Raw genomic sequence first — 10,924 nt, 5'->3', positions numbered from 1 at the left:
ACTTCTAAAAAGGAGGAGCAGGGAGGTATGATCAAAAACAAGACTTTGGCCAGGGTTGTGGCTCAGTGGTAGGGCACTTGCCAAGCATGCATGAGGCACTGGGTTTGATCCCTGGCACCACATTAAAACAAATACACAAGCAAACAAAAAGACTAAATAAACAAAATAAAGGTGTTGTGTCCATCTACAACTGAAAATATTAAAAAGGCAAAAAGGAAAAAAAAAAAAAACAACCAATACTCATGGCCCAAATACTGCAAGCAAGATGCACATGTTTCTCTGCTGGGTCACTTTGGGTACTTCAGGAAGCAGAAGCCACGATGGAATTAGATGAGTAGAGATTTATCAGTAGAAAAGAGGAAGAGGGAGCAAGAATAGGGTATGAGAGATTCAAATCACAAGATAGTTCTGACACCTGTCAATGGAGAGAAGAAAGGGAAAGAAGATTGAGTAGGAAGAGTGTCCAATTCCCACAATGCTCCAAAGAAATTGGACAACCCTGGGCAAGAACTGTCCAGGAGAAGTCCAGCATAGTCCAGAAATAGCCCAGCTCCAGCAGACCTTGAACATCACCTTGGCAAAAAATGATTCCTAGAAAGAGAGGCTGTTAGGAGGTATCACATAACCACTTTCCTCAGAACTCCTATTAAACACCTGTCTGGATGGTGCTGCCCCAACTGTGCCTGTCACACCTGTGTGCCATGAGTTTGATTTCTTGGGAAGGAAATAAACACCAAGGAGCCTACCACATGAGATAAGCTAACCATATGAGACTAACAGTCAGCATCCACTGTCTACCACTATTCTTCACACGTAATTAACACAGCTGAGTATGTTTTCTTTCAAAATATATTGGTTTGACCTTACAAAAAATGTCAGCTCATTTACTGAAAAATGTTTTCCTGAAGAGGGGTGGGTGGGGCATTTTCTCATTTATTTTTCTCCCACGGACATATTGAAATTGCCACAAAGAAGTTACTATGGAAACTGCTCCCAAACTTGCAAGATAAAAGGTACAAATGAAGCATTTTGTGGACATGAAAATGGTTAGCCTCTGGAGACCACTTTTGAACAAACTCTTCAAGTCTGGTTTTTCTGAGCCCTTCTGGGGCTCTCGGGAAGGAAAGGTGGACAGGCAGGTTTTTAGAGTCACTTTGTAGATAGTCCCAGCTAACTTTGAAAATGCCACAGGTGACAACTCTGGAGTAAGTTTAGATATACTCCAGCTTGGTGTTGGAATGAGAAAATTAGATAATGATGTTGTACTTTCTGGATAACTCTGGTGAGGCTAACTGCACTGCAGTGAAGAAGCTAACAGGCCCAGGGCAGGGGAAGGTGGTTATTTTGTGCGGAGCCTATTCAGTAGGTGTACTCTGGACTTGCTTGGTTTGAAAGTTAACTTGTCCTGCTCTTATTTATGCAAAGTGATCACTCTTTCTTATCTCCTCTGGCCACATTTTATCCTTTGAACCTTGAGCTGGACATCCTTTCAACTGGAAAGGTAAACTTTTCATTTGAAAGCCCCATTGCTTTGCCTATCTCTGCTCATCTTTTACCTGCCTTCCCCACACACCACTCCAACTCTCTTTCTGTGATCCCAAGCCTGTCTCAGTAAATCTGAGCCAGCTCTGTCTTGATTTCTGCTCTTTGTACTTCTCCTCCTAGGGATTCCTTCAACTAGCCTCTCTCTGGGCCTTGCTTCTCTGAGCTTACTTCAGCCTTACTGAAAACCCTTTTATTAAAGCTGCTTCCAGTAACTGAGTGCAACTTGAAGAAAGGGCTTGACAGGTCAGGGTTCAGAGGTTCTGGGGTCCTTGTTTTCTAGCTTCATGACTAATAACCTTTTCACTTCTTTGTGAACCAATCTTCATCTATTCCTTTCACTGATAATTCTTTTCTTGTAGCTCTTTTCTTATGGCCAGTTCCTTTTATCATTCTGGTTTCAACTTAAACACAATGTCGTCAGAGAGGCGGTAAATACTCCCTAATGTTATTTTCCTCTTGCATCATTGCTATAACATTATCTTATTGTTTACTCAGGCATTTGCTATCTATAATTAAATGTGTTCTTAGTTATGATCTGTTTCTTCCAATGGCATTTAAAGCTCCAAGAAAACTAGGGCCCCAGCTGTATTCTCCACTTCTGGCACATAGGTGACACTCATTAACCAGTTGTAACTACAATTTAAGCCGTTTGACCAAATAAAATGTACTTGCTTTATTTTGAGGATTGACAGAAATGAATAAATGAAAACGAAGCAATGACAACCACTGCAACAACCCCCTGACAGCAGTGTGTATATTTAGACTTTCAGAAGGTGAAACTGCCAAGTTCTTTGGTGCATTACATATAACATACATATATATGAGTATGATTAGAGATGTCTTTCTAGTTTTCCATGGAGTGTGAACTGAGTTTCTGACTTTTGTAACAAAGTATCTGTGATAGCTGTGTAAATATAAAACTATTGAATCACAGAACCAGAGTGAAAAAGAATTTAGAATACTTCTTTAATTTACAGAGATGGAAACTACGGCTCAGAGATGTAAATATATTTGAACATTCGAAATAAATACAGCCACTTGTCTGTCAATGAAGAATACAAACGCTGATCACGCTTCTGTGTGATTATTATTAATAACAGCAATGTTTCACATTTTAAAAGAATGAGTGTGACTACATCTTACACCACTGGTTCTGAAACGTGGGCGTGATCAGGATCTGCTGGAGCACAAACGGCTCGCCCCCACGCAGTTTCGGGTTCAGAGGGTCTGGGGCAGCAACCTCAGCATCCGGAGGCTCTCGGAGGCTGGAAAAACTACAAGTCCCGGCGTGCTGCGCGCGCAAAGGGCGGAAAGTCGGGGGCTTCCGCTCCACGCAGCGCCTCTGCCGCCGCGTCTCGACGTGTCACCGGCGGCGCCGCGGCTGTAGCAAGGGAAGGAGCTGACTTGGGGAGTTCGAGGCGGCGGGCGGCGGCGGCGGCGACCCCGGCCTGGACCTGCCCGGCACGGAAGTATTCCGGGGTCCGTGGGGAACAGCAGAGGGAGGCGGCGGCCCGGCCCGCGTGGGACACTATGTTGAACATGTGGAAGGTGCGGGAGCTGGTGGACAAAGCGTGAGTATCGGGGGGCAGTTGTGGCCGAGGCCCTCGCGGGGCAGGGGAGGAGGGGGAAAGGGAGCCGGCCCTGCGCGCGGGGTCGCCGGCGTCACGCCCCCCCGGCTCGGCCGGCCCCATCATGGCGGCGGCCGGCCGCCTCTCCGGCCTGGGCCCTCGTCCCACCAGCGGGGCTGGAGACGGAGGGACCCTCTCCCGTTTCAGCTTATCTTCTCAGCCACCTCTTGTCCAGGTTGGGATCTCTTTGCCCTGACCCCAAGCCTTGGTGCGGACGCTTTGGTCGGAGGAGGGGGCGAGTTGTCAGGAGCTGGGTCACTGCCCTGGCAGGACGAGTATCCTGGCTCCAGGCTGTGAGCTTTGCCTCCTGAGCAGCAGGGAAGGCTTGCGGGTGGGGGACGCAGCGCACTGGCCTTCTAGGTCCCTCCGGGCATAGTACAGAGAGATCTTGGGCCTGGTCGGGCTACCTCTTGCCTTGCTGGGCTCTCTCTTAATTCTTGATGAACCTGAAATATTAGAGTGGGTGGTAGGTGTAACAAGTGGCCAGGCTGAAGTTATTCCATGAGACTCACCTTCGCGTTTCTAACACTAGCGAAGATAGATCACCGTATAGCTTCTTGTGGTTCTTTTCCCCTAACTTTTTCACTGAACTTCTTTTTTGGTAGGCTCCTTGTTCCATTTTAAGGTGTCATTAAGAAATTTCCCTTAAAGAAGAAAAGAACCCATGTTTGTTTCCTGTTGACCTATTTTGGGGGGAGGGGGTACTGGGGATCGAACCACTGAGCCACATCCCTAGCCCTGTGTTGACCTGTTTTTAACTTTCCTGACTGGTAAAATGGCCAATACATAGTTGACTCCTTTAAGACTGAAATAGCTTTAGTGTCCTAGTACACTGGGAAAACCTTAGCACTTGAATGTTAGTATATCGGATATAACAGTAGGCTCTTCTAGGCAGGAGGAAATAAAGTTTAAGAATTTAACCAATCCTCTTCCTTTTGGGTTTTAGTGATTATGCAGTAGTAAGCAGGATTAGAAAAACAGTTCTTTGTGCCACTCACCTAACCTAAACTCAGGAAGTGTGAATGGCAAACTTTTCTTGACACTAGAAAACAAAATAATTTGCAGTGGCTTGGATAATGCATCAGATAGAACTAGAATTTGACCATACTTTGCAGTTTTCTTTGCTACCAAGAAGGCAGTAGACTGCCTGCAAAACTGGATTCAAGCTTTGTGGCCCTGGGCAAGTAACTTACCCTCCCAGTACTCCATTTTTTTCTGGTGCAGAATGAAAATAACTACGCATACTTTCAAAGGTTGTGAAGATTGTTAAGGGCCAAGGACTTGCATATGTAGCCCTCAAGGAATATGTTTAGATCAGTATACATTTGAACCATAGCAGTGTTCTGCATTTAAAGTAAGATAAAACTCACTAGAGTGAAGCTCCAAGTTTGAAAAGTGACTCACTTTAATAATTTTCCTTTACAACTATTCATTTGACCATTGAGCCCTAATATATTTACTTTGGGCTGTATATATGGTTATTATACTGATGAGTACTTGTTTAATTTTCATCTTTCATTGGCAAGAAGAAATTCTTCCTTCTAAAAGTAAAAGCATTTTATAAAACCATGTATTGTGGCACTATATCCAGTTAGACTGCACCTTCAAATACTATCATAGAAGTAAAACTGAGCCATAGAATGGTTACTCTGATTTTTAAAGAGATAAACCCATGGAGGAACAAGCACATGAGAGAATCATGAATTAAGGACTACTGTGATAGCTGGATTAATAGATTGATATGCAGAAAGACCATTAGTTAGAAAGTTTGGAGACATGAGTCTGGCAGTACCATTTTTAACTAGCCATTTGTACTATTTGAGGCAGAATGACATGAATCTCCAGACATTGTGTTCCTTGTCTATAAAATGAGGGATTGAGCTAGAGTAAGAATTGTTTCAATGTGTATTTGAAGAAATGAGTTTCCATTAGAGGCAGCTAAGTGGAACTATTATTTCACAGTAACAAATAAATTTTGAGAATCCTTCAGAGATTCCTTCCTCCTGTATCCTTCAGAGACATTGAGGCTGAAAAGGGATTTTTTTTTTGAATGATAATATGATGAGAGTATAGCTATATGGTAGAGTGCTTCCTTAGTGTGTGCAAGGCTGAGATTCAGGGTTTCAGTCCTTAGTACCACAAAAACAAAGAAACAGGTCATTGGTACATGTTACATTTAAATGTTTTAGGCAATAAATATAGTTCATAACTCAGGAAAACTAAGACTTTTAATATATATTCCTATTCAGTGAATTTACTTGAAAAAGAAAATATACTCTTTCATATTGTGTTCCCTTGGAGTTACCTCTTACATTCAGTATGTTAGCAGTTCTTAAGTATAATGACTTTTGAGACTGAAAACTTTCTGGAAGGTAGGGGGATATTTCCACAATTGTTGCACCTCCTGGTGGTATGAAATGGATCTATTTTGTAGAACATATTATGGAACTGAGGGAAAGCAGATAAAGCCATAGGCCAACCAGAGCCTGTAGTGCCAGTTTCCTCCCACTTGTAATCAAGTTGCATAAAAGGGAACTGTTGCAGGAAAAGATTAAGAGGCACCATTCCCACTAACGAGGACTGGCTTGACCATTGTCATCCTATGACCTGCCTTTCTTTATTTGAATAAAATTAGATATATTTATATTTGTCATCCCACACATGGTATAAATTGAAAATCGTTGTAGTTCCGTAATATTTTCTCTTGTAATTTGGGGAATGTAATGAAGATGACATGGTTGTCGTAGATCAAGACTTAGGGTTCAAGCCCCACTAACTCTTCTCTTTCCTTACAGGGAGTAAGTAATATGTTAATGGTAAATCTATTTGATCAGCAACTCTGTTTTGGATAGAGATTAAACAGCTCTGACTAAAGCCTTACAGCAACTGCAATAAATAGTTTATTTTAAATTATTCTTTTCATCATAACTTGCATTTTTTCCCCATTAGTTATTTTCATTTGTGTATATTTGCTTGTTTTTAGTTCTTAAATGTTTAATGCAACAGCTATAGTAACTACTCTCACAGTCTTTCTGAGCGCTGAGGGAGAAACTCTTGCTTTCAAAGAGAATAGTTTCTTTTCTTACTTCAACAGATAATACATTTATTAATTCTTAGGTCAGCACTATATTTTCTGAACTTGAAAAGTACAATTCTTGCCTTTAAAAAGCTTACCACTACAAATATGCTACAACACAAATGTATTACTGGTATTCCCCTCCCACCCCTACCCTTATTTGCCCTATCTTACCAGTAAATCTCCATTCAGTTAGCTTCTGAGAACTTGAAAACAAAGATGGCAAGATGATTGTCAGCTTTTTAGTTTTCCTAGATCAACTTTTCTCTGAACCAATTATAGATAATTCTTATTGCTGAAACAAGGAATTAATTATCTTTCTTTTCTTTTGGTAATTGAGCACAAGTGGATATTAAGAACTTAATTCCAAAGAAAGATGAGCTTAATTTGCCACCCTACACCCTATATTTGGGATTGGATCCACAAATGCTTTACCATTGAGTTGCATTCCAGCCCTTTTTATTTTTGAGATAGCGTCCTAGTTGCCCACTAGCCACAATCTTGCAGTCGTCCTACCTTTGCCTTCTAAGTATTTGGGATTACAGGTGTGCTCTACCACACTTGGCTTAATTTATCATTTGACAGCATCTAGTACTCCTAGCTTTTACATTATTGCTCCAGAGTTGAATCTTTTCTGTACTATTGTATTGTTTTTCTACTTATTTAAATGTTTAATAATTCCTTTAGGTGAAAAGAAAACATGCTGGTTGTAGCAGTCTCTGTCTGTAGTTCGAGTGATTCAGGAGGCTGAGGCAGGAGGATTGCAAGTTTGAGGCTAGTCTCAGCAACTTAGCAAGACCTCATCTCAGAATAAAAAAAAAAAAAAATTAAAGGATTGAGGATATAACTCAATGGTAGAGTGCCCCTGGGTTTAATTTCTTGTACTATGTGGAAAAAAAGAAAACATAGGCAATTTAAATACCTTTTAATCTAGAAGCTTTATTGTTTTATCTTTCATATTTAGATCTTCTGGCTTGCTAAGCTTTAGTTTATTTTTAACTTTTATTATGCAAAATTTGAAATGTGTAAAAAAAATAGGGAACATTGTAATAAATTTTTATGGACACATGACCCAGTTTCAACAATTTAGCTAATCTTGCATGAGCTGTACTCTAAGCTCTCACTCCCAGATACCATATCATTTCATCTATGAATATATCAATTATATCAATCCTCAAAGGTAGGGATCATTTTGCTGGGGTACCAAGGATTGAACTCCGGGGCACTTGACCACTGAGCCACATCCCCAGCCCCATTTTGTATTTTATTTAGAGACAAGGTCTCACTGAGTTGCTTTGCACCTTGCTTTTGCTGAGACTGGCTTAGAACTCAAGATCCTCCTGCCTCAGCTTCCCAAACCACTTAGATTACAGACTTGTACCACTGGGATCATCTTTTTAGAACCATAAACACAATACCATTATTATGCCTTAAACGGTAATTCCTTAATACAAAATGTCTAGTCAGTATTCATTTCTTAATTGCTTCATAATTCCTGCTTAGTGTTTTCTGGTATATGTATAATATATATAGTCGATATAACTATCAATTCTCTCCCTTCCCTCTTTTGCCCCTTGCTGTGCTGAGAATTAAACTCAGGGCCTCCTTTACAATAGGCAGGCACTCTTATTACTGAGCATATCATCACCAGCCTTCTCTTGATTTTCTTAATGTATAAGTTCAGCCTCTACTCATGTTTCTTTCCTCTTGCTATTTCTTTGTTAAAGAAACTGGGTGTTTCTCTGTTAAATTTTGCTAATTATGTCCCCATGGTGGTATTTAAATGTTCTCTGTCTTCTGTAATTCTTGTAAGTTGATAATTATATCTAGTCATTTAATCAAAAAAGTTCCAATTTGGGGGAGCAAGACTACTTAAATTCAAAATGCATTTTCAGTTCTTACTCTAATGTTTCTTGTATACAAAAAGTTAACTCCTTTCAGTCTCAGATACACATTACTTTCTGAGACAACACATTTAACCTTTTTTTTAATTTAAATACTTATTTTTTAGTTGTAGTTGGTTGGACACAATACCTTTATTTTATTTATTTTTATGTGGTGCTGAGGATTGAACCCAGGGCCTTGCATGTGTAGGCGAGCCACAACCTCATCCCCTTAACTTTATTATTTTTTTAAGGTATCATTTTATATGAACTTCCCTTGTTTAACCAAATTATATATGTTTGCCCTTCTGTGTATTTTACAGTAATTTGCTAACCACTTGCACTTCTATACCACCCTTAGGCACCTCCAGGCAGTATTTAATAGATCTGAGAAGCCATTAGTGGTTCATAGATAAGAAATTGAGTCAAATCTTAGGTCCACTACTGAGAAAACAATGATCTTGGGTATTAGAGTGGTACTTCTAAAATAGAAATGATGGTACTTATTTTACATGCTAGTGAGGATTAATCTAAAGCCCTTAGACTAGTACTTTATATAAAATAAACTTTGGAAAATCTATTATTATAACTGTGTTGTGCACAAAATAATCTGTAACATTTAGAAATATCACATAGTGTTTGAGAGAATTATTGTTGCTGTCAAATTAAGTTATTTACACATACATAAGGATTGTGTCTTAATCCATGAAGTCAACATTTTCAGTGGGTATTATCTCCTAAAATTCTTCTGCTGAATAGATAGCCTAACCTACAGAGAAGAAAACTCATTTAAATACCTCTGTTCTGTGTGCCTTGTGTTATTTTTACTAAACCATAAATGCTTGTACTTTAACATTGAAAAGCATATTGCAGAAATACGCTTATGAAACCATGTTGGGGAATAAAGTCTTTGGACAGACATATTGCAATTTCCATCTGCCAATTCTTATATTTTGTTCAGCTTTTTTTCTATTTTCTCAAGATTTTAAAGACACTGCTAATGTAAAACACTTTTTTTCTAAAACATCAAAAATTTATTTTATGAATGCAAATTGAAACTGACAGTTTATCTTTAGGAAACTGAGCAATATTAAGAATAATAGTCCTCCAGAATATGTGGTACATGATTTCTGACAAAAAATGAGCAGTATATGCTAAGAAAACACATTGCAGAAAGGGCTTTCCAATCATTCAATCCACCTGCCTACATGGCAAGAGCATCTTTTAGTTTACCAGGGCCCTTTAACATCAGAATTAAGAAAGGACCATAATATAATCCCATATTGGAGCCAATATGTAGTTAGTTTTCATTTCTGGATGGATTAAGCTAATGAATGTGTATTAAATGTTAATGAATTTGTTAATGCGTAACAATGGACATGGATGCTTTGTACTTCACATAAGAAAAGTCAGAATGAGTTATTTTTGACATGAATTTTGTTTAGTTTCTTAATTTTAGGAGAGTTTAAATTCTAATAAGTAATTTTTTGTAACTTTTACACAAACTCACCATTATGTGGTAAATGTGCATACACAGTTTTGTAATGTTGCACTTCTCATCCAGATAGCCTTATGTTTTTGTAGTAGGAAAGTGGTAAGCATTGAAAATTCAGTTTCTTGTTTTTTTGTTTGTTTGTTTGTTTTGTTTTCATAAGGTTGATTATTCTTTAATGATAAGCATATCATTAAAGAATAATGCAAATAGATATACTTGGATTTTTTGCTAATTTTCTCATTCATTATCAGTCATTTTTTAAAATGACTTACTGTAGTGTGGATAAAAGTGTGTTTTTATTTACAGTTAATCCACATTGCTTAAATAATGACCTTGATTTGTTGTGTTTGGCTTTTAGTTATACTATTGGTATTATGTGAGCTTTTGAAATGCGGCTCCATTTCTCATGAAGCCAGTAAAAATGTTAAGTCTCTTATCTCCACTGTACATACAATGGGCAAGTGTGATTCTTTAAAAATACTAAGTGAAATCTGCCAGAACCGCCCCCCCCCTTCTCATTTCATGTCTTCCTGACCCTTTGCTGCCCCTCTGCCCTCATTTCCACCGCTCTGAGCCCTCTCAGTGATCTGATCAGTGTGCCTCCTGTGTTACCTAGTGTGTACTGACACACATCTGTTTACATGTATTTGTTACCTCAGATGTATAAGCTACCTGAAGGCCAGAAACTTTGTTTTGTTTACTGCTGTATTATTTATTTCTAACAACTAGAATAGTATATGATACATGGTCAGCCCTTGGTAAATATATTTTTGAATGAATATGTTAAGTTTGGTAAATTAATATTTATTGGAGAGAATATTCTTTAAGTCCAGATATTTCTAATAATAAAAGCCAGTAGTTACTGAGAATTTGTTATGTATCAAGTGCAATGTTAATTACCCTCCATTTTTTTAAAATATATTTTTAGTTGTACATGGACACAACTTTATTTACTTATTTATTTTTAATGAGGTGCTGGAGGATTGAACTCAGTGCCTCACATGTGCTAGGCAAGTGCTTCACTACTGAGCCATAATCCCAGCCCTTACCCTCCATTTTTGATGAGAAAACTGAATACAAAGTAGTTCAGGAACTTGCTACTAGTAACACCTCTGGAAAATAGATTTAAATCAAGATGATCTACTTTCAGAACATAATATATATGAGTCTTTGCTAATCTTTTATAACATGTAATCTAAATAAAAAATTGTCATGTTATTGTCATAAAAATGAATTACCGAGTATGCTTAGAAAAATTTATAGCACTTAATATTCAGAACCAAATTTGATGAGAGTA

The 10,924-nt window shown here is 38.6% G+C and overlaps 1 protein-coding gene across 5 annotated transcripts in view; it reads left to right on the top strand.

Moving 5' to 3' along the window:
* The first annotated feature begins 2,877 nt into the window (after positions 1-2,877).
* The window catches only part of Clint1 (clathrin interactor 1), a 62,296-nt gene continuing 54,249 nt past the window's right edge, over positions 2,878-10,924 (top strand). For 4 of the 5 annotated variants that reach the window (XM_078051724.1, XM_078051723.1, XM_078051716.1 and 1 more), the window contains exon 1: positions 2,878-3,116. In XM_078051724.1, the coding sequence (XP_077907850.1) occupies positions 3,076-3,116 (41 nt within the window). In that variant the 5' untranslated portion in view covers positions 2,878-3,075. Of the gene's footprint in view, positions 3,117-3,329; positions 3,349-10,924 lie in introns of those variants that run through there. The other variant, XM_078051717.1, reaches the window with a different exon arrangement.

The sequence above is a fragment of the Ictidomys tridecemlineatus genome, chromosome 1, assembly GCF_052094955.1.
Source record: "Ictidomys tridecemlineatus isolate mIctTri1 chromosome 1, mIctTri1.hap1, whole genome shotgun sequence".
NCBI lineage: Eukaryota > Metazoa > Chordata > Mammalia > Rodentia > Sciuridae > Ictidomys > Ictidomys tridecemlineatus.
Note: the sequence above shows the minus strand (reverse complement) of the source record. Positions and strands in the feature narration are given on the sequence as shown.